Below are 22,594 nucleotides of genomic sequence, written 5' to 3'. Positions count from 1 at the left end.
CAACCCAAACACCAGCGCTGCCCTTCAATCCTCTCCCACCTCAGAAGCCCCGATGGCCCAGCCCCTCCGCCGCCCTCAGGACACTAATCTGAACAGAGTTTAGGATATACCCATAATGCCTTGGTAGATAAGAGGGGCAGAGGACTCGCCCTCCGGGGGGACCCCACGAAGCGACAGCTCATAGGGGACGCCGGGAGGTGGTGAGGGCACCAGAGCCTGGCGGACGTCCCCTGGCAGTAGTTCCTCATGTGCCCCTGGCCCCTCGGGCACCCGGAGGCGCAGCTGGAAGTGGGCAAACGTGTCAGGCTGAGCAGTCCAAGCGACGCGGAGGTGCCCTGTCTTGTCTTTGCCCAGCACCCTCAACTCTCCTAGTTCCTGGGGGCGCTGCTGTAGTTCAGGGGCCCGGGCCCCTTGAGTGGTTGAAGGGCCTGAGGGAGGAGGCTCATCCGTGGCCGCCAAGAGGCCTGAGGGAGAGGACCCTGGGAAGGGGCAGGGAGAGAACACAAGAGAGTCAAGAATGAGAGCAAGAAGGGAAATCCCAGCCCCCAGGTTCTGCCTTCTAGCCTCTCAGAGCCTATAGACCCTCCCTCTTCTGCTTCTGAGTCCACTCGCTGGACCACCTCATCCTTCCAAGGGTCGGCCCCATCCTCCCAACACCCCTGTCCACCCCATTCTTAAACAGACAAACCTGCAGGCAATAAATAAAAGAACTAAATCTGGCCATCCCTCCCCTCACAAGGCTCCTATGACCCCCAGCCCCACAGATTTCCATGTCCTTCCCTAAGTACATCCCCTTCCCTACTGGGTGGTGGTCGTGGCTTCCATTAGTGCTGCAGTGAGAAGCCTGGAAGAAAGGAGGAGATGTGGTGTTAGGGAAGGCGGATGCAAGTAGGGAGTGGGTAGTGAGGAGAGAGGGAAAAGAGGGTGTGTATGGGGGGTACATCCAGCTCAGGTGGCATCTGGGCCCTAGGGGGGAAGAACAGGTCCACAACCCTCCCCAGGGCAGCCAGAGAGCACCCCTCCCCTGAGCCCGGCATCGTTCCTGTGGAAGAGACAAGCATGAAGTGAGCCAGGAGGTCTGGAAAGACAGCTCAAGAAGCAGTGGTTTCACCTCTCACAGACACAAGCTGCCTGATGGTTTCAAGGCCATCCCCACGCCGCAGTCCCCATGTGTCCCTTTGAGGTCAAGGCCAAATTGTGGAAAATAGTAACCGCTGACCACAGCCTTCTGCCACCCTCACTACAGTGAGTCAGAGTTGGGGAGTGCTGGTTTCACTCCGGTGCCGACCCCAACTGCTCCAGTGAGTTTTTGCAGACCCTCCCATCCCCCTAAATGCCCCTTCCCTTGCCCAGGATGGCAATCCTGACAAAGTGTCTGGGGAACCTTAAAGACCAGGTCTCCCTGGCCCCCGGTATGCCCGAGGGCCCCGGGGTGGAGATGGCTTCTAGGAACACAGAGGGGCATGCTTTGTTGTGGCGTCCCCTGGAGCCTGAACCGGGAAGGGCTTGAAGGCCGAGGAGTGTGTGGGTGGGGGGTGGGCTGGCAGTCTGAGCAGTGAGGCAGTGGGAGGAACTCTTGGATGCAGACTCCAAAGGCAGGTGAGGCTGGGCAGGGAATGGGTGGTCCCGCGGCCCCAGCCCATGCTACCTGTGGTGGTGATGAAGGCGTAGGACTTGGAGGTCTGCCCTGCCCGCACCCCGTGGACCTCCACGTGGTAGGTGGTGCCGGGCCTGAGGTCCGGTAGGCTGACGGTGCGCGTGGTGCCCGGCACGGTCAGCTCCCCGCCGGGGCCCTCTGCCGGCGGCTGGGGCCGCCAGCGCAGCACCACGCGCTCGAAGTGGCCGCGAAGCCCATCAAGGGATACGAGTAGTGCGCCGTCCGCGGAACTGCCCAGGACCTCGGGCTTGGGGTGGCGGGGCGCAGCCACCCGATCGACGCCTTCGGGCGAGAGGCCGTAGATGCCCTGGTTGGAGTCCCGCTTCCAGGTGCCGGGGTCGGGGCTGGCGGTGGGGCGGGGGCGACGGGGCGGGGGGGCCGGGGAGCCGACGGGGGCGGCAGCCGCCCGACGCCGCTGCAAGTATTCGTGGATGTGGCGCGCCACCGACGCGTAGGTCTGGTTGGCCCGCAGTGGGTAGCCATGAGCCCGCAGGTGGCGCTCCAGGTCTTGCACGGTGCCGCGGAAGCGGCCCAGCTCGGCGGTCAGGTTGCCCCACGCCCGCCGGGGGGGCTGCGGCAGGCTAGGCCCAGGCCGAGGCTCCTCCTCCCCATCCTCCGCCGGCCGCGAGGGCCTAGCGGGACGTGAGGGCCGAGGGGGCCGCGGGGCCGGAGCAGGCCGGGGGCGGGGCTTGGGGGGCGGGGCTGGGGGGCGAACCTCCGGGTAACTGTAGTGGCCGGGTGCTGCCGGGGGCAAAAAAGGGGGAAGGGGAGAGCAGGTCAGTGGCAGCCCCCCTCCCCACCTCCCCTGCGCTCCTCCCCACGGCAGCCCCGCACGCCCCCCCCCGCCCCGCCCCCAACCGGAGCCAGAGGCCTCTTGCTCGTGCCCCAGCCCCACCTGGAAAGAGAACCAGAGAAAGGAGTCAGTGTCCCAGGAGCCCCTCCCCGCTCGCCCTCCAAGCCCGCCATTGTTGCTGCCCTAGAAAGAAGAGAGAAGCCAGCAGGTGGGGCCCTGTGTCTGAAGGAGAGAAAGGGGAGTGGGAGGAGAGAATGTGAGCTACAGCGAGGTGGGCGTCCCTCTGTCACAGGAAAAGAAATTAAATATCCATCTGTTAAGAGACCTTGAGGATTAGTGGAAAATTACTGCTCTGAGACCAAATTCCCCCCAGCCCCAATCCTAAAGTCAACAGGAATGCGGATCTCTGATCTGCCCAATTCCAGTCCCTACAAGGTCTGACCACCGACTGTGAGCACAGGCCTGCGTCTAAATTTCAAGCAAAATCTACCCCATCTGCGTGAGTCAGACATCATCTTCTATTTACTGCTTCTCTCCATGGGGCAGGTTCCTCCCCCCTCCCCCCCCACCCCCTTACTCCAACCTGCAGCCTTCCTACAACAGGCCTCCAAGCACCCTAGGGCTTTGTCTTCCCGTGCCCCAGTTACAGAGCAAGTCCCCAGCAGGTGATTTGTGACTACCCCTGCCCTGCCCAGGTGCATTCAGAGGAGCCTGTGAACCCTAGATATGGGCTCCCAAGGAAGGGGCTGCTCCACAAAGAAACTGGGTCCTTCCCTAACCCCTGGCCAGGCATACCTGTGTTGGCCCTGACAGAAGCCGGGTAGCTTACTGCCCGGCCCCGCTCTGCAGTGACAGTCACTACATATTCCACGCCTGGCATCAGGTCGGTCAGCAGTGTTCCATCTGCCTCAGGGGGTACCTCCAGCCGCACCCTCTGGTTGCCGGCACTGACATAGGACACCACGAATCGGTCCACTTCAGCCTGGGGTCGCAGCCAGCTGAGCTCCAGTGTGGTTGGTGTCACAGCCACCACTCGGAGGTCCTGGGGGCCGTCAATCACTAGCCAGGTTAGAGAGAAGAGGGATCAGGTGGGAGTCTAGTTCTTCAGTCACCAGCTTTCACTCTAAGAGCTCTGTCACCATCCAGTTCCTCCCTTCTGCTTTCCTGGGGGACAGATTCCCAGCCACCCCTCTCAAATCCAAATCTTCAACCAGGACCCTTCCCTCAGCCCCAGCTCTCACTGGTGGTGATGGTCTTGGAAGCAGGAGGGCCCCAGTTAGTCCCTCGAAGGGCACGGACAGTGACCTGGTACTCCTGGCCAGGAGCCAGTCCTCTCTGGTCATAGGCTGAGGCAGAGCTGGGTACTCGTGCTGTGAATGGGGGGCTCACCCCCTCTGTCTGCAAGAAAGAGAGCACCAGGTGGTTTAAGGCTGATAGTCTCACCCCTGCTGCCCAATCTTCCTTATCTCTTCTTTCTCCAAACTCCAGTTGCTGTCAACACGGAATTGTGTAGAACTTGGTCCTGTGCAGCTGGGGAGCGTGGTGGTAGCAGCAAACACATCTAAAATGCTTAGTCCCAGGGCACCTGGTGGCTCAGTCATTAAGTATCTGACTTCAGCTCAGGTCATGATCTCAGGTTCATGAGATGGAGCCCCGCGTCGGGTGAGCTCAAGCCCTGCTTCTCTCTCTCTTTTTCTCTCTAATCTTCGCTCACTTGCACCCTTTCTCTCTCTCTCTCTCTCTCAAAAAATGAAATGAAATGAAATAAAATAAAATAAAATAAAATAAAATAAAATAAAATAAAATAAAATAAAATAATATATAAAATGCTTAGCCCATACCAGGTGCTATTCAAGGCAACTTGCGTATATCAACTCACTTAATCCTCATAAGAACCGTATGAGGTAGATCATGTTATTCCCATTGGACAGATGAAGAAACCAAGGTACAAAAGGATTAAGTATCTTGCCCAACATTTGCCCTAGCCTCAGCCTCCCCACAGACACCCGCCCCTGGCTGGGTAATGTGGGTGTGACCCTTGTCATGACGCATTAGGCACTTCTCTGGTCTCCTGAGCAGGGTTGGAGGCCACTCAAAAACAAAGTCCACCTGCTCTAAATTCTTTACAAATGTTTCCCAATTTTGTACCTGGCATTGTGCTGGGCATGATGAAAGACATGTCCCCTGTCCTCAGCTCATGTTAAAGCTGATTAGATCTCTACCCAAATCTCTGTGGCATACATGCCTGTGAGTGAACCACTGCTCCAAGTGCACACATAAGGTATTATGATTATCTGTGGTGACCCCACAGGAAATATACCAGCTCCAGAAGGGTCTCCTGGAGTGCCAGCCACTGGGGAAACAGGAGGAATGGACATCTGTGAGCAGTCTAACTGCCCCGAATTTCACTGGGCTGTCTAGCTAGGACAGCTAATAAGGACGCTCTGTTCTGTTTAGCTATGTTGGCCATGATGAGGACACCTCCATCCAGCCAAGTAGGATTGGAAATTTCAAAAGGTACTCTCCTAAACCAAGAAAATTGTGGGGAAACCAACACAGTAAATAGCAAAGTACAAAACCAGATGAGAGGCCACGTAGAGATTTCTGGGTTGAGGATGAAAGAAAGCTTTGTCAGAGTTTTGTTGGTTGAAAATTTTTACGGGCACACAGGACCCCTGCTCCTCTCCTACTCACCCTGCCCTAGGATACCCCAGTCTAGGAGGCCTTTGGATGGGCTTCACCTGAAGACCCGTGAAGTCCTCATCCTTCCTAGAACTTTCTCTTTCTCTTTCTTTCTCCCCTTATTCCCCCAACCCAACAACACACACACACACACACACACACACACACACACACACACACACATGGCCCTTGGGTGCTCCCTGATGATGTCTGGTCCTTCCAGCAAGACAAGCCATCTTGTTCTTCAGACCACCTTCTCCCTTCAGACTGCCTACGTGAACCTTTTAGACACTTCTTAGTCCCTGCTAAGATCAATTTGGGAATCGTCCCCTGAAAGTGCCACTGTCAGTCTAATCGACCTCTCTCATTTGCCTGGTCTGAGACAGGCTCTACCAGATGCTGGCGTCCCTTGCTGCTTCACTGTCCTTGGCGAGTTTCTAACCCTATTTCTGATACCAACTTCATGGTTCCAGGTGGGAGTGCCACCCTGCTTGGGCACTGGAGTTTCCCCCACCATCTTCCACCTTTCAGACCAGACCTCAAACACAAACTTTTCTAAGGCCATGAGGTCTTGTGTCCCAAAGAAAGCGTGGTGTAGTCCAGTTTCTAGGCTGCAGAATACAGCCAAATCAAGAATGCTGGGCCCTCCTCTTCAAGGGCTCACCTTCCTGAGTTTCTTCATGCTTCCTCTCACATTCAGAGAGGAACCAGGCTTTTGCAAAATAGCAACATTCCTTGAGTTAGTGGTCCTCCCTCAGGCTTGGGGTGTATCAGAATCCCCCGGAGGGCTTGTTACAGTGCAGGTTACTGGGCTCCAGGCCCAGAGCTCCTAATTCAGTAGCTCTGGAGCTGGAGTCTGCCCGTTGGCATGTGTAACAAGCTCCCTCCTGGGTGATGCTAATGCTTCAGGTCCCGGGCATATGCCTTGAGAACCACTGAGTCAGAGTAGCAATGCCACATATGCATGGAGAAGGAGAAGGAGAAATGTTTCTTCTTCCACGTTCTGAAAACCATTCCAGTGACTAGGTGTGTCCCTTTGCCAGCAACAGCAGAGGCTGGGCTTTGCGATGGAGTGCTTCTGGAAAAGGGAGTGGATAAGGTAGAGATAGGCTTCTAAGAAGATAGCAGTGCCCGAGGACAGCTAGCTACCAATACTCTGTGCCAACAGAAATGGGCAGAGAGCGCTGGCCAAGGCAAGAGGCAGGATTCCAGAGGCCAGCCACAGAAAGCTTAGAAAGCAGTCTGAAGGCCAGTAGCACAGGCTAACGTGGAGTCCAAGAGAGGTGTCGGGGACCAACTTTACAGGAGCATTTTCCACACCCGGGCTCAAAGGGAACCCAGAATGTGACAGAGGTTCATACCCAGAGATGAGTTGAGCTGGACCCAGGCCAGCTCGACCTCACCTGGCCCCATGGTGAGGGAGGAAGCCTAGAGCTTTGGCTGGGAAACTTCTTGGAAACACTTCTTGAAAACACCCGAGGATGGGTTTGTATTTACTAAGAGCAGAGGACAAAGCTTTCCTGCAAGTCCCTTCTATCTCAAGTGTTTAATTCTTCTTTCCCTGCAGTTGCTTAAGAAAGTTGTTCCTTTTAAAAGTCCTATCCTCTCAAGATCAGAGCTATGTAAATAATATGCACACAGAAGAGAGTGGGAGCAACACTTAAAAATGTTAACAGTGCTTGTTTTAGTGTGAAGCAGCCAAGAATTATTTGCTTTTTCCTCTAGTTGCCAAATTCTTGTCTTGTGATTATATTATTTTTATAACAAACAACAACAACCAAAACACTTCACAGAAGAAAAAAATCTAAGCTGTACTGGTTGCACTGCAAAGCTGGGATTTCTGCCTCTCTTTCTACCAGACAGTAAGGAGAGACAGAGCATGGCAGGGGTCTGGTCTTGTGGCTATAACAAAAGGACTTAGAATGAACAGCCTCTCCCCCTCCCTTGCCAAAAAAAAAAAAAAAAAAAAAAAAAAGAATGATCAGGTCAATTAGGGTGGGGTTGACAGCCAGCACCTCTGAACTGTCCCTTCTGTCCTTGACCCTTCCTAGGGTTTAGGCCCTGGGAGTTTTTCATTCTTCCAGAGTTCTGGCCAGGCAGAGATTAGGATAAATGGCCTACTCACCCATGGCATTTGTGGGAAGATGCAGGAAAACATGAACTAGACAGTAGAGATGTCAAATGATTTGGAGCTGGGAGGCCAAACGTATCATAAAAGCCCAATCTGCATAAAAGGAGGTCTCTAATGAGAGGCCATGAGGCTTTGACCTTAGGGTGCCCCCAAATATTTTAAGAGCGAGTTGGAAGGAGACAGAGAAAGAATGCTTTGCAGTGCACTGATGACACGGAGGCGGGAGAAGCAGTTCACAGACTCAAATTATTGCAACAGCCTAGACAGCTTGGCCCAAAGCAGAAAAGATAACACTGAACAGAGCCGCATGCAGAGGCCTATATTTAGGCTGAGAAAGTGTATATGGTTGAATGTCATCTTTTTATCCTTTTTTTTCTTTTCTTCTTTCCTTGTTTCCATGTTTATTTACATTTTCTAAAGTTTCTACACTGAGCCTACATGACCTTTATAATAAAAGTTACTTAAAAACAGTTTTGATTGAAAACAGCTGACAGTTTTTGTGACCACAAGTTAATACACACCGACTCGGAAAAAAAGTGCCCGTGTCTCCAGAGTTAGCCAGGAGAACTACTGGACTCCTCCTTGCCCCCACATTTTGGGGGCAAATGCAAAAAGTACGAGGCACTAGAGGAGGGAACCCAGGAATTGTGGGATTCGGGAAACAAAGCCTTAGGGAAAAGGGGTGAAGGGACCAGTGGGTCTGGCCTGGAGAGAAGGAAGAGTGTGGTGATCACTGATGTTTCCAAATACCTGAAAGCCTGTGGTAGAGGACGTGGGGAAAGCAATGGCAACATTCTGATGCTGCTGGAGGCCCAACTAGGGCCAATGGATGGATGTCAGAATGGGGCAGATTTAGATTCAGCAACAACAGAAAGAACTACCAGTGATGACCAACAACGGACTGGACAGCCTCTGGAAGTAGTGAGCTCACTGTCACCAGAGGTATTCCAGCAGCAGTGAACTGATGCTGCAGAGGCCTTCTGGACCCAGTGTGGGGTAGGACGAGAAGGCCTTCCATAGGAGCTTCAGGAACCTAGCCACCTGCCTACCTAGAACTTCCTGCTTGAGGTGAGAACTCCCTCCCCCGAGGCCTGCCCACTCAACCTCCTCCTGCAGCTGGGCTCTCACCGTGGGAATGAACTGAATTTCATAGGCATCCACAGTGCCAGGAGCCCGGGTCCACTCTGTCCGAACCGTCGTCTCCTCCAAGAGGTGCATCCTCATGCCCTCGATGGCTGGCACCTCTGCCCAGGAGAATGAGATACGGGAAGGTGGTTAGCCTAAGGCAGCCCCTCACCCCCTACCCCTACACCCGCCCCTACTCAGGGTCACACCAAAAGATGGATCCCAGTTCCTGCTCCTCTCTGGAGGTGGGGCAAAGCTGGCAGAGGCCTCAACAGGCCCTGGGGTCTCCTTCACCTCCCCCCCCCAATCTCCGGGAACACAGAATCTCTCTAAAAGCAACTAAAGGCGCTCCAACCTGCCCATTAGAGATTTGAAAGCAGGTCCTGCCTGCAGGACCCCCCTGCCCCCATGGTTCTGCTGCTCCTGGTGGACACTGGCTCTCTGTCTTCTATGACTGCCCCCCACCCCAAACCCCAATAACTGACTTCCTTCACACTTTCTCCAGTCCCTGGGTTCCTAGGCCTCAGGCTCAGGTCTTCCCACGGGCTCTGGATCCCAGTTCCTGACCCATCCTATTGGGGAAGGCTTCCTGCTCACCTTCCCCGCAGTCCTCCCCTGCATAGCCGTCTTGACAGACGCAGCTGCCCTCACGACACTCTCCCCTGCCGCGGCAGTCCCCGGGGCACGTCTGAATGGCGCAGTCCGGTCCTCGGAAGCCCTCGACGCATACACACTGGCCCGCACGGCACAGTTCCCGGGGCCCACAGCCCCCAGGGCAGGCGCTGGCGGGAGGCTCCTCCTGCCCACAGTCCTCGCCGCTATAGCCCACGTGGCACACGCACGCTCCCTGCACACAGCGCCCACGGCCGCGGCAGTCTGCCGGGCAGGTGCGGGTGGCACAGGAGGGCCCAGTGTAGCCCGAGTCGCACACGCAGCGCCCGTCCTCACAGCGGCCGCGCTGGTGGCAGTTGGAGGGGCAGGTACGAAGGCCACAGTCCTCGCCCGCGTAGCCCTCCCAACAGGTGCACACACCGTCCTGGCACAGGCCGTGCTGGCTGCAGTCGCGCGGGCACCGCCTTACGCTGCAGTCCTCGCCTGAGTAGCCATCGTCGCACACGCAGCGCCCGTCCAGGCACTGGCCGCGACCGTGGCAACCTCCTGGGCAGCTGCGCACGCCACAGTCCTCTCCCTCGTAGCCCGCGTTGCACACGCACACGCCGTCCTCACAGCGGCCGCGACCGCGGCAGTCCCCAGGGCACCGACGGCTCCCGCAGTCCTCGCCCGCGAAGCCCGGGTTGCACACGCAGCGGCCGTCCACGCAGCGGCCGCGCCCACGACAGTCGCCGGGGCAGGCGCGCGTGCCGCAGTCTCGACCTGTATACCCGGGCCAACACACGCAGCGGCCACTCTCGCAACGGCCCCGGCCGCGACAGTCCCCGGGACAGCTGCGCACCCCGCAGTCCTCGCCGCTGTAGCCCGCGTTGCACACGCACACGCCGTTCTCGCAGCGCCCGCGGCCCCGACAGTCGCGGGGGCAGGCGCGTGAGCCACAGTCAGGCCCCGTGTACCCCGGCCAGCACACGCAGCGGCCGTCCTCGCAGCGGCCCCTTTGGTTGCAGTCGCCCGGGCAGCTGCGCACTCCGCAATCGTCCCCGCTGTAGCCTACGTCGCAGATGCATTCGCCGTCCTCGCAGCGCCCGCGGCCCCGGCAGTCTCGCGGGCACGTCCGGGTGCCGCAGTCCTCGCCCGCGTACCCAGGCCAGCACACACAGCGGCCGTCCACGCAGCGCCCGCCCTCGCCGCAGTCCCACGGGCAGCTCCGCGAGCCGCAGTCGTCGCCGGTGTAGCCGGGGTCGCACACGCAGCGCCCGTCCTCGCAGCGGCCCCTCTGACTGCAGCCCCGGGGGCAGCTCCTCACCGCACAGTCCTCGCCGGTGTAGCCGTGGTCGCACACGCAGCGTCCGTTCTCGCAGCGCCCCCTCTGGCTGCAACCTCTAGGGCAGCTCCTCTTCCCACAGTCGTCGCCAGTGTAGCCGGGGTCGCACACGCAGCGCCCGTCCTCGCAGCGCCCCCTCTGGCTGCAGCCCCGGGGGCACGAGCGCAGGCTGCAGTCGTCGCCAGAGAAGCCAGCCCGGCACACGCACACGCCCTGCACGCAGCGCCCGCGGCCGTTGCAGTCCCCGGGACAGGAGGGCCAGCCGCAGCTGGGGCCGCTGTAGCCAGGGAAACACACGCAGCGCCCGCGGACACAGCGACCCTGATCGTTGCAGTCATCTGGGCAGGACCCGGAGCCTGAGGGTGGGGAGGATGGGGGCACCCCAGCGCCTGTAGGGTCTGAACAGGTGGGCCCACCCCAGCCTGGTTCACAGGAGCAGGCACAGCGGCTCAGGTCAAACACGCCATGGAGACTGCAGAGGCTACGAACGTCTGTCTGGCCTGGAGGAAGAGGGAGAGGCAGGCCTCAGTCTCTCTGGGGAGAGAGATAGAGCCCATGCAGTGCTCCCCTGGCCAGGAGGGCCAGGCTCGTTTCATAAGGTCATCTTTGTGTCCAGGTACTGCTAGTCAATATATGTGGCTTCTGGAGGCCCCAGCATATGCTTGGGGACAGGAGAGGGAGGTGCTGACATCAAGCCTGGTCGCTGCTCTCTCCGACTTGTGCCCCGAGCTGCACTCATCACCCCCAAGGGGGAAGATGGGATGCCTTTTTCTAATTCATACCAAGGTCCTTTAGGGACTAGTGATGCCCCACTTGCCCACCTTCCTCTTTTTTTGTGCCCCCTCGCATGATCATCTGCTCACCTGTGCCAGCCTGGGCAGCGGCAGGACAACATGTCCCAGTGCACTGTTCCTTGAGGCCTTTCACCAGCTCCTCCAGGATCTCTAACCGGACCTTCAGGGCCTGCACCTCTGAAGCAGGGACTGGGGGCTCCGTGCCCGGGGGACAACCACAGCCAGATGAAGGGGGCAGGTTGATGCGGTGGGTAAACACCACCTGCTTCTCCCCTCCTTCCACATTGTGCTCATAAAGCCGAGAAGAGGGGCTTCCCCCTATTGGCTCCACTGTGCGGCCTCCTGGCTGGGGAGGGGGGCGTGGGGCTGGGAGTGTCACATTGGACCGTGGAGAGAAAGGGCCTGCTCTGACTGTGCCCAGCAGTACCAGGAAGGCCAGTCTGGAGATTAGGAACCATTGGGCTGGCATCACTCAGGAGGCTGTGGGGAGGGAGGACACATGTGAGCAGTTCTCAGAGAAGGAGAAAAGATGGCTCCCCACCTCCCTCAATATACACATCCACAGTCCCACCACCCACAACCAATCTACCCAACTCACATGCATGTAAAACTCCACATTCAACCCAACCTAAGGGATACCCTCCTTGGGCAGAGGGCATCCTTTTTTTTTTTTTTTTTTTTTTTTTTTTTTTTACAGTTCCATCCACACTGGTCTTTTGTTTGTGCCACAGATACTACAAGCTTACATTAGCCCAAGGACCTTTTAGCTGTACGTTCTCTGCGTCTGGGATGCTCTTCAAGACTGGCTCCTTCTTGCTCAAATCTTAACTCACATGTCTTTGATCCCAGAGACCTTCCCTGCAGCCCAGTAGGAATGTTTTCCATTACTCTCTATCACAGTATCCTGCCTATGTTCTTCATGGCATTTACTGCTGCCTGAATCACCCGTTCATTTAGGTACTTGCCTGTTATCTTTCTCCCATCACTGAAGTGGGAACTCCATCAGAACAGGGACCTCGTCTGTCCTGGCACTGCTGTACACCTGTGCCTGACACCCAGGGGCTACTCAACACATTTATGTAGAACAGATCAGCAGATAAGTATGTGAGGCCAATCCTTCCACAAGCATCTGGCTCTCAGCGTCCACTGTCTTCTTAGGTGAAGATTACCCTCTCTCTCCCTTTTATTCAATCCCTCACTCTCCACTAAATCCTTCCCATCAATTTTCATAGGAGCTTGGGGCGCCTGGGTGGCTTAGTTGGTTGGGTGACTTCAGATCGGGTCATGATCTCACAGTTTGTGGGTTCAAGCCCTGCATCGGCCTTTGTTCTGACAGCTCGGAGTCTGGAGCCTGCTTCGGATTCTGTGTCTCTCTCTCTCTCCCTCCACCCCCCCTCACGTTCAGTCTCTCTCTTTCCCTCTCTCTCTGTCTCAAAAATAAATGAATATTTAAAAAAAATTTAACTTTCACAGGAGCTCAAATATCTCCCATTGTTTAAAAGAATCCTTCTACCTGAATGTGAGACAGGAAACCATCAAAATCCTAGTGGAGAAAGCAGGAAAAACCTCTCTGACCTCAGCCGCAGCAATTTCTTACTTGACACATCTCCAAAGGCAAGGGAATTAACAGCAAAAATGAACGATTGGGACCTCATGAAGATAAAAAGCTTCTGCACTGCAAAGGAAACAATCAACAAAACTAAAAGGCAACCGACGGAATGGGAAAAGATATTTGCAAATGACATATCGGACAAAGGGCTAGTATCCAAAATCTATAAAGAACTCACCAAACTCCACACCCGAAAAACAAATAATCCAGTGAAGAAATGGGCAGAAAACATGAGTAGACACTTCTCTAAAGAAGACATCCAGATGGCCAACAGGCACATGAAAAGATGCTCAACGTCGCTCCTCATCAGGGAAATACAAATCAAAACCACACTCAGATACCACCTCACACCAGTCAGAGTGGCTAAAATGAACAAATCAGGAGATGCTGGCGAGGATGTGGAGAAACGGGAACCCTCTTGCACTGTTGGTGGGAATGCAAACGGGTGCAGCCACTCTGGAAAACAGTGTGGAGGTTCCTCAAAAAATTAAAAATAGAACTACCCTATGACCCAGGAATAGCACTGCTAGGAATTTACCCAAGGGATACAGGAGTGCTGATGCATAGGGGCACTTGTACCCCAATGTTTATAGCAGCACTTTCAACGATACCCAAATTATGGAAAGAGCCTAAGTGTCCATCAACTGATGAATGGATAAAGAAATTGTGGTTTATATACACAATGGAGTACTACGTGGCAATGAGAAAGAATGAAATATGGCCTTTTGTAGCAACATGGATGGAACTGGAGAGTGTTATGCTAAGTGAAATAAGTCATACAGAGAAAGACAGATACCATATGTTTTCACTCTTCTGTGGATCCTGAGAAACTTAACAGAAGACCATGGGGGAGGGGAAGAAAAAAAAGTTAGAGAGGGAGGGAGGCAAACCATAAGAGACTCTTAAAAACTGAGAATAAACTGAGGGTTGATGGGGGGTGGGAGGGAGGAGAGGGTGGGTGATGGGTATTGAGGAGGGCACATTTTGGGATGAGCACCGGGTGTTGTATGGAAACCAATCTGACAATAAATTTCATGTAAAAAAATAAAAATAAAAGAATCCTTCTTCCTCAATTCATACATTACCAAAAACCTTGCAATTAGAAATGTGCAAGGAAGGATAGAACAGAATAGTGTCCAGATACAGACCCACATGCATGTGGTCGGTCACCTGACAAAGGTGACACTGTGATTAAAAACAGATGCTCTTTCTGATAAATGAGAAAAGATCCAACTGGAAAAAAATCTGTCTCTACCTTATGTCCACCAACAGAAATTAATTTGAAGTGAATCTCAGGGACCTAATTATGCAAGGTAAAGCAATACCTTTCAGAACAGTATCATATAGAAGAAAAATAGGAGAAAATTTTTGACAAGCAAAGATTTTTTAAAATCTGACCACACAAGATATAACCATAAAAGATTTCACACAAAACCTAACCATAAAAAAGAGACAGATACATTAGGACTCATGAAGTTGATCACTTCTGGCCATCCAGGGACACCATTTAGAGAATAAGAACACAAGCCATAGACTGAAATAAAATACATGAGAAATGTGGAGAGGTAGCGAGGGAGGGAGAGAGGTAGAGATGGATATTGATCGAGAGTGAGAGAGATGATTAAAATCTGAGATACAAAAAAAATCTGCAAAACAAAAAATAACAAACAAAAAGACAGGCAACCCAGTCTTTCAAATTGACAAAAGCCTTAAATAGATACTCTAGAAAGGAATATATCCAAAGGGCCAATAAACATATGGAAAATAAACATATATATGTACATAACAAAACTAGCAAACAGGGAAATGCAAATTAAAACCACAATGAGCTGCCATTATTTTGCCGTCAGAATGGCTAAATTAAAGGGCTTGTTGTTGCTTGATATTGGCAAGAATGTAAAGCAAATGGAACTCTCATCTATTGCCAGCAGGAGCAAAAATTAGTGCAACCACTTTGGAAAACTGTTAGGCAATATTTGCTAAGACATATAGCCTATAACCCAGCAATTCCACTTCGGTAAATATCCAACAGAAATGACTGCATGTATCCTCCAAAAGACATGTACAAGAACGTTCATGAAGTTTTTTCATATTAGCCAAGTGAAACAACTTAAGTGTCCATTAATAGTACAATGGATAGGGGCGCCTGGGTGGTGCAGTCGGTTAAGCGTCCGACTTCAGCGAGGTCACGATCTCGCGGTCCGTGAGTTCGAGCCCCTCGTCAGGCTCTGTGCTGACGGCTCGGAGCCTGGAGCCTGTTTCGGATTCTGTGTCTCCCTCTCTCTCTGCCCCTCCCCCGTTCATGCTCTGTCTCTCTCTGTCCCAAAAATAAATAAACGTTGAAAAAAAATTAAAAAAAAAATAGTACAATGGATAAACAAATTGTGGCACAATCATACAATGGACTATTATACAGTGATGAAAACACCCTCCTGCTACATGTAACAACATAAACAATTTCACACACATAATGCTAGCAGAAGAAACCAGACATAAAAAGAGAACATTGTAAATGATGTTGTTTACATGAGGTTCCAAAACAGACAGAGTTAATCTTTACTAGAAGACAGGATAGGATTACTGAAAATATTTTGTACTTTGATCTGGGTGGTGGTTAAACGGATGTATACATATTCAAAGATTAATTGAGCTATACACTTTAGATTTGTGCATTTCACAATATGAAAGGTACATCTTTTTTTTTTTTTTTTTGAGAGAGAGAGAGAGAAAGAGAATGAGTGGGAGAAGGGCAGAGGGAGAGAGAATCCTAAACTGGCTCCACACCCAGAGTGGAACTGACATGGGGCTTGAACTTATGGCCATGAGATAATGACATGAGCAGAAATTAAGAGCCAGACATTCAACTGACTGAGCCACCCAAGAGACCCTGAAAGTTATGTCTTAAAGCAACAACAACAACAACAACAACAACAACAACAACAATCTCATCTCCCTCAATCTCATACTTTTTCCAGGCAGCACATATTTCGCTCCCCAACTTCATGGCCTCAGTTGTCAAAAGATTTACCTGTACTGGAAATGCAAGCTGGTGCAACCACTCTGGAAAACAGTTTGGAGGTTCCTCAAAAAGCAAAAAATAGAACTACCCTACGGCCCAGCAATTGCACTACTAGGCATTTATCCAAGGGATACAGGTGTGCTGTTTCAAAGGGACACATGCACCCCCATGTTTATAGCAGCAGTATCAACAGTAGCCAAAGTATGGAAAGAGCCCAAATGTCCATCGATGGATGAAGGGATAAAGAAGATGTGGTATATATATACATACAATGGAGTATTACTCAGCAATCAAAAAGAATGAAATCTTGCCATTTGCAACTACGTGGATGGAACTGAAAGGTATTATGCTAAGTGAAATTAGTCAGAGAAAGACAAAAATCATATGACTTCACTCATATGAGGACTTTAAGAGACAAAACAGATGAACGGAAGGGAAGGGAAACAAAAATAATATAAAAACAGGGAGGGGGACAAAACAGAAGAGACTCATAAATATGGAGAACAAACTGAGGGTTACTGGAGGGGTTGTGGGAAGGGGGACGGGCTAAATGGGTAAGGGGCACTAAGGAATCTACTCCTGAAATCATTGTCGCACTATATGCTAACTAATTTGGATGTAGATTTTAAAAAAATAAAAAATTAAATTAAAATTAAAGAAAAAAGATTTACCTGTACTTGCTGTTTCCATTTCTCCAAATCCCATGAATTTGCACTCCCCTCTGCACTCCCCTCTGGCTTCCCCACCTCCTTTCAACCTATCAAACAGCCCTCCCTAAGATCTCCCAAAGATTTCAATGTCACAGAATCTAAGAAACATTTGTCTTCATCTTACTTGACCTGTCTTAAAAATCACTGGACATAGTTCACCACATCTTCCATTTTAAAACATTCTGTTTCTGTGCTGTTAATATGGTAGCCAGGAGAGCTATATGGCTCTTGAATACTTGAAATGTGCCTGGAGTAACTGAAACACTGATTTTACTCAGTAAATTTTTTTAAAATGTTTAGTTTTGAAAAAGAGAGACATAGTGCAAACAGGGGATGGGGCAGAGAGAGAGAGAGAGAGAGAGAGAGAGAGAGAGAGAACCCAAAGTAGAGTCCAGTCTCCGAGCTGTCAGCACAGAGCCCAATGCGGGACTCAAACCCACAAACCACGGGATCATGAGCTCAGCCGAAGTCAGACACTCAACCGACTGAGCCACCCAGGTGCCCCTATTCAGTATTTTTTAAAAGCTCCCCAGATGATTGTAATGTGCAACCAGAGTGGAGATCTACTTCTCTAGTCACTCACCCAGTACTTTCACCCAGACTCATGATTTTAATTTCCAAATTATACCCCAATTTATAAATTAGCCCAGTCCTCTCCTCTTAACTCCAAGTAATATATCTAATTGCCTACTTGCTTGGTATCGCTTCTTGAGCACCTCATATTCAACATGTCCAAAACTGAACTATGGTCACCCTTCCTGTGCCCCATCCCTTCTCCACTGTGTTCTCCACTACAGCTCACGGTGCCACCTTCCATCCAGCTTTACAACTAGAAACCTAACCCCCATCAACACCACCATATTTTGACATATTTGCCCTTTGTTTTTTTTTTTAATGCTTATTTGTTTATTTTGAGAGAGAGACAGAGAGAGAGAGCTGGGGAGGGAGAGAGCGAGAAAGAGAGAGAACCTAAAGCAGGTTCCACACTGTCAGTTCAGAGCCCGATGCAGGGCTCAAACTCATGAACGAATGGTGAGATCATGACCTCAGCCAAAATCAAGAGTCAGATACTCAACTGACTGTGCCACCCAGGTGTCCCTCTCATTAACATCTTTTTAATTTGCTCACTTCTCTCCCTCTTGACATTGTTAGAATTCAAGCCATCACCTGCCCTTTGCTTGACAACTGTATTCGCCTCCTAGCTGGTCCCTCTGCTCCCCTGTCACCCCATACAATCTCACAAAGACAACTAGGATGTCCCACTCCCCCTAAAAACTCTCCAGTGTCTCTCTTCTGAATTCCTTTCAAAGGCTGACAAACAGCCCTGCCTCATCTGGCCCCTGTTGACCTCTCCCACCTCATCACCCATAACACTTCCCTCCCTCTCTCCATTCCAGTCCCACTGACCTTACATCCCTCACCCTCTTCCCAGACTTTTGTATATGTGAAACCCTCTTCCCTTCCCTCGTGGCCTCCTTATCCCTTATGTCTCAACTTCATGTTGCTTCCTCAGGGAACCTTTCCTGCCCAGGTCAGGTTCCCCCTCACATCAAAGCACCATGTAACTCCCATTTGTACCATGTATAACAATTTATAATCATATATTTATTGGTGGGATTATTTTAATACTTTTTTGTCTACACTCAATCTTACCTACTAGATTATAAGGTCCATGAGGGCAGGCATGGCCCTGATTTTTTTCTTGGCTGTTGTATCCTTGCATCTAGACGTATTAGGTGCTCGATAAATATTGACCATATGAGTGAGTGAAAAGTTCAGTTTAAGCTGAGGACTAGCATCAGGGCTAGAACCAAGAACAGGACCAAGGTCAGGGCTAGGACCACGGACAGTGTCTGGGACAGGAAGTTGGATAGAAACCACAGCACAGGCAGAAACTGGCTAGAGAGGCCAGGTGTGGATTCTGGCAGGGCCGGATAGTGCAAGCACTTTAGAAAACCATTTTGCAGAATCTATGAAATCTACCAGAGCTCTACGAGAACCCTATGATCCACCAATTCCACCCCCAGGAAGATACCCATCAGAGCAGTACTACTCATAATAGCCCAAACCGGGAACTACCCAAATGTCTCACCTCAGTAGAATGGATTAAATAAAGCATGGTTTATTCATACTGCAACTATATGTAGTAACATGGATGGATCTCACCAATATGGGGTTGCGCAAAAGAAGCCAGACGCAAGAGAGAACATGCTGTAAAATTGTATTTATATGAAGTCTGAGGAGGGACAATGTTAATCAGTAGTGTTACAGGTCAGAGGTGTGGTGCTCTTGGGGGAATAGCGACCAGAAGGGCATAGTGGGGAAATTCTGAGGTGCCAAGAATATCCTGTGTCTTGATCTAGGTGCTGGTATCCAGCTGTTTGTGGAATCCACTGAAGCAAGGATTGGGCCGCACAGAAAGGCAAAAGGTGTTCAGGGTGAGCCAGGGCAGGGGGCTGCGGCAAAGGGACACGGAGGGTTCAGTCCAGGTGAAGGGTTAAGGAGAGGTGTAGGCAGGCGCTCAGCTCTTCTGGACCAGAGACTGGAGACAGGAGGGCAGGGTGAGTGTGGAAACGCTGACCGGCGAGGAGGGAAGGGACGGTGACCAACACACACACATTTCCTGGCTTCCTACCCATAAACTTCTTGAGTCTGAGAAAAGGGAGTTTTCAGGGCTCCCCGCCACCAGCCCAGAAGAGAAGGAGGGAAAGCTGGACAACAGTGAAAGAGCATTTCCACACTAAGAGGCACCGTGCCGGAGAAGGTCCAGGCAGAGAGGCCTGGCATGCAGACAGCTGCCCTTCCCTGGGCCCCTTGGCCCTTCTGTCAGCTTGGAGTGTAGCCTTGGGTACAAGGTGGGCTCTGACCTACCCTCAAATCCTGTCACTCTGTGTCTAGGGCCATGCAAACCAAGGGGTGCATGCACACACAAACACATGTACACATCCAAATATACCGGAGTGTGCACTCATCCACAAATACAAGTATGAACACACTTATACACAAATAAACCTGCATCTTTGCAGGCACGCATGTGTGAGTGTGTGCACAGGTGTGTGTGCGCACAACCTCCTCTTCACGTCTCCTCCACACGTATTCATTGGGTGATGCCTAAGAAAGCTGATTTCTCACTGGCTCAGGGGGCAGCTGTGTGAGGCAAAGAACATAGTTGGAACCAGATGGGAGGCCCTGCTCTAAAGGGAAGCAGCAGATACCTGGTGCCCCACACCCCTGGGGGCCTCTGTCAGTTGTCCGGTCCCCCTCCCCACCACTGGATCCTGCACCTTTCCCTACTCAGTGGTGGGTGGGGAAGGGGGACAGGTTCCCTGCTGCAGGAAGGAGAGAAGCTGGAAGGTAGCAAGGCAGGCCTGAGAGGATAGGGGTAGCCTCCCCAGTTCACAGCCTGGAGCCTCCTTCCCCACCCCCACTCCTGCCCTGTCACCACCTCTCCACTCCCCACCTCCAACTCTGGGAAGAATTCTGCTCTTCTCTCAGCACTAGGAAAGCAAAGAACTTGGGTGTTTCTTGTGTTTCCCCCTCATCATCCCCCCCTATTGCTGTGTCTGGGGCGCCTTTCTGCAGTGGGGAGGGGGGACATGGCTTCCCCCTTTTGGCATCCTCCTCACAGTTGGAGGGCTGGCAGAGATGGGGGCATCCTCCCAAGCTGTGACTCAGCTTGCCTGGTATTCATGTTGTGGCCAACTTTGACACTTTGCTCATCAGGGACTGTTGGTCCCAAGAGGTGTGAAGAAGGGCCGGCTTCCATGAGGGATGTTCCAGAGTTGGGCGATTTGGGCCCCACCCCCCTGCCTCCCTCTGCCCCTCATGCCACCTGAGTGATGAAAGTAGAAGGATTCCAGGAGTGTGAGAGGAAGGAGGGAGATGGGGGGTGGATGGTTCCAGATATTGGGTTGAAACCAGAAGGTAAGGAGGTGCCAGGGAGGGGGAATTTGGGGGGATCCAGATGCCCTTTATTCTGGGGAGCTAATGGGCCAGAGGAATGGAAAAAGTAAGAGGATTTCTGGGCCCCCAGTGGGAAAGAGTCAGGGGGCAATGTGAGACAGGAAGGCGGGTTCAGGTCCTGCACTGAGTGACCAGGACGCAGGGGGAAGGAAGTCTGAAGAACTAAGGTGCCGTGTCTCCAAGGGAGTGGAGACGGGAGAGAAAGAGGGGAGGGAGCGGGGATGCGGGAAGCGGGTGGGGACTGGAAGCGGACAGCCGGCAGCTGCGGTGTTTCCGACTTGCTTCCCAGTAGTTCCTCCGGGTTCCATTTCCAGTTGTTTCCAAGCCATTAAATTCTTTCCAGGCGAGATAAGGGGCCCGCCCGCCCCACCCAGGGCGTGTCACGTGTAGGGGGCAGGGGGAGGTTTAGACGGACAGAAGCAAGGAGAGCCTGGAAGGGGGACGGAAGGAAGACGGAGCTCCTGTGCCCCTGGAGGCATCTCTTAGTCAGCCCGCCCCGCTGAACCGTGAGTCATGGGTGCAGAGCTCTCAGCCAAGAACAAGTTTTAGGATCCTTTCCGAAAGCTCTGTGCCCTTCCCAGACCTGGGAATCCTGACTTTGCTTCATTTCAGAGTTTCTTAAAGGCTCAAGACCCCCAGACCTCCCTCCCAGATCCTGTAACCCACATGCTGAGAGGCTCCCTCTGGCACCTTCCCGGAGGTCTAGCCTCCGCTGCTCCAACCAGAGCACTTGGGGTCCCAACCAGAGCACTTTACTCCTGAGATCCAGCTGGCCACTGGTTCAGCCTCCAGCCCCTTGTTTCCCCTAGTGAGGGCACCTCCGAGTCCTACCTCATCGATAACTAACCCTAACCCTGGTGCCACCACCTGATCCCATCCAAACCCTGCACGCGCGCGCGCGCGCGCGCACACACACACACACACACACACACACACACACACACCTTCCACAGGGAGTCTAGTCCCCAGTGCAACGTCCCTTTTCCTCTGTCCCAACAGAAAGTCTCTGCTCTGCGAGGCTCTCCTGAGAGCTCTCCCTTCACACCTTCGCCTGGGGTGTAGGGGTAGGACAGAGTCCCCACCGCTCCCAGCTCTTCCCTTGTTCTCCCCAGAGCTCTGCTGCTTACCTGGGCAACAAGCGGCTGCAGTGCCTCTGCACCTGCTCTGTCCCTGACCTTGGGAGGGGAGTTCTCAAGACAGGGCAGAGCTACCGTGTCTTGGCAGCCCTGAGCTCCCTGGAGGTCCCCTTGCTTGTTCCCTGCAGCAGGGGCTCACGGAGCTGCGACCCGACCGTCGATCTCGGCAGCGACAGCAAGAAGGAGGGAGCCTGCAGTGAGCAGGGGGAGGAGAAGGGGAGGACCAGCATGAGGTCAGGGAGGGGAGCGGAGATAGGGCAGGTCCTCCCACCCCTCCAGTCCCTGCCAGGCCTTCCCAACGTCATCGAATGCCACCCCTCCTCCCCTCCCTGTCTGGGATCACCGAGTCTCACAATACCGTCTTGCCTCCTGCATCCCTGGTCCTACCTCCCACACCCTTTCCTTGTCCCATTTTTACTCTTCCTCCCCACCCTAGTTTTTGCCCAACCTGACATCCCCAATCCTTTATGCCATTTCTCCTTCCCCCCCCACCATTTCCCCACCTGTTGCTCCTGCTCTCTCACTGGGTTCTCCTCTCTACCAGCACCCTTCCTCTTGGCCAGCCCCTCTTCCTCCTCCCTCCCTGGCACCTCCTCTCCCACCTCTGCCCTGCTCCCACTTTGCTCCAGCTTGGATCCTGTCCCTCCTGCCTGTTGCCCAGCACCGGTTCTTTCTCTGCTCCCCCACCCCCCCTTCCCCACCCCAGCCACTGCCATTCTTTCCTGGGCGTGTGGGGCAGGGGCAGGGGTGAAGGAAACCCCCCTCGACCCTTTCCTGCCTGGTCCCTTTGCTTCCACCTGCACCTGTCTCTTCCTCTCCTATCTTTTCTGCTGGCCCTGTCCTTACACTGCCTCTCCCATCCATTCTGGTCAGTCCACCTGTTCTCAGCTTGGGATCATTGCCCCCTTTTCATTCGCCTACCTCAGCAAATTCTAGAGAAATGGCAGATGAGGCTTGAGTGCTTGGCTGAGCACCAAGATATATGACTTGGGAAGGAAGCTGGGGTTCAGGAGAGACAGGGAAGAGAAGCTGGAAATTT

The 22,594-nt window shown here is 52.8% G+C and overlaps 1 protein-coding gene across 1 annotated transcript in view; it reads right to left on the bottom strand.

Moving 5' to 3' along the window:
• The window catches only part of TNXB (tenascin XB), a 35,924-nt gene extending 14,182 nt beyond the window's left edge, over positions 1 to 21,742 (bottom strand). Inside the window, 8 exon segments of the mRNA XM_040463361.1 lie at positions 111 to 479; positions 1,649 to 2,398; positions 3,246 to 3,509; positions 3,692 to 3,848; positions 8,392 to 8,507; positions 8,986 to 10,824; positions 11,188 to 11,598; positions 21,547 to 21,742. Coding sequence (XP_040319295.1) covers positions 111 to 479; positions 1,649 to 2,398; positions 3,246 to 3,509; positions 3,692 to 3,848; positions 8,392 to 8,507; positions 8,986 to 10,824; positions 11,188 to 11,587 — 3,895 coding nt within the window. The 5' untranslated portion in view covers positions 11,588 to 11,598; positions 21,547 to 21,742.
• Positions 21,743 to 22,594: the final 852 nt, after the last annotated feature.

Source organism: Herpailurus yagouaroundi, unplaced genomic scaffold (assembly GCF_014898765.1).
Source record: "Herpailurus yagouaroundi ecotype Mexico unplaced genomic scaffold, PumYag 393, whole genome shotgun sequence".
In the NCBI taxonomy this organism is placed as follows: domain Eukaryota; kingdom Metazoa; phylum Chordata; class Mammalia; order Carnivora; family Felidae; genus Herpailurus; species Herpailurus yagouaroundi.
Note: the sequence above shows the minus strand (reverse complement) of the source record. Positions and strands in the feature narration are given on the sequence as shown.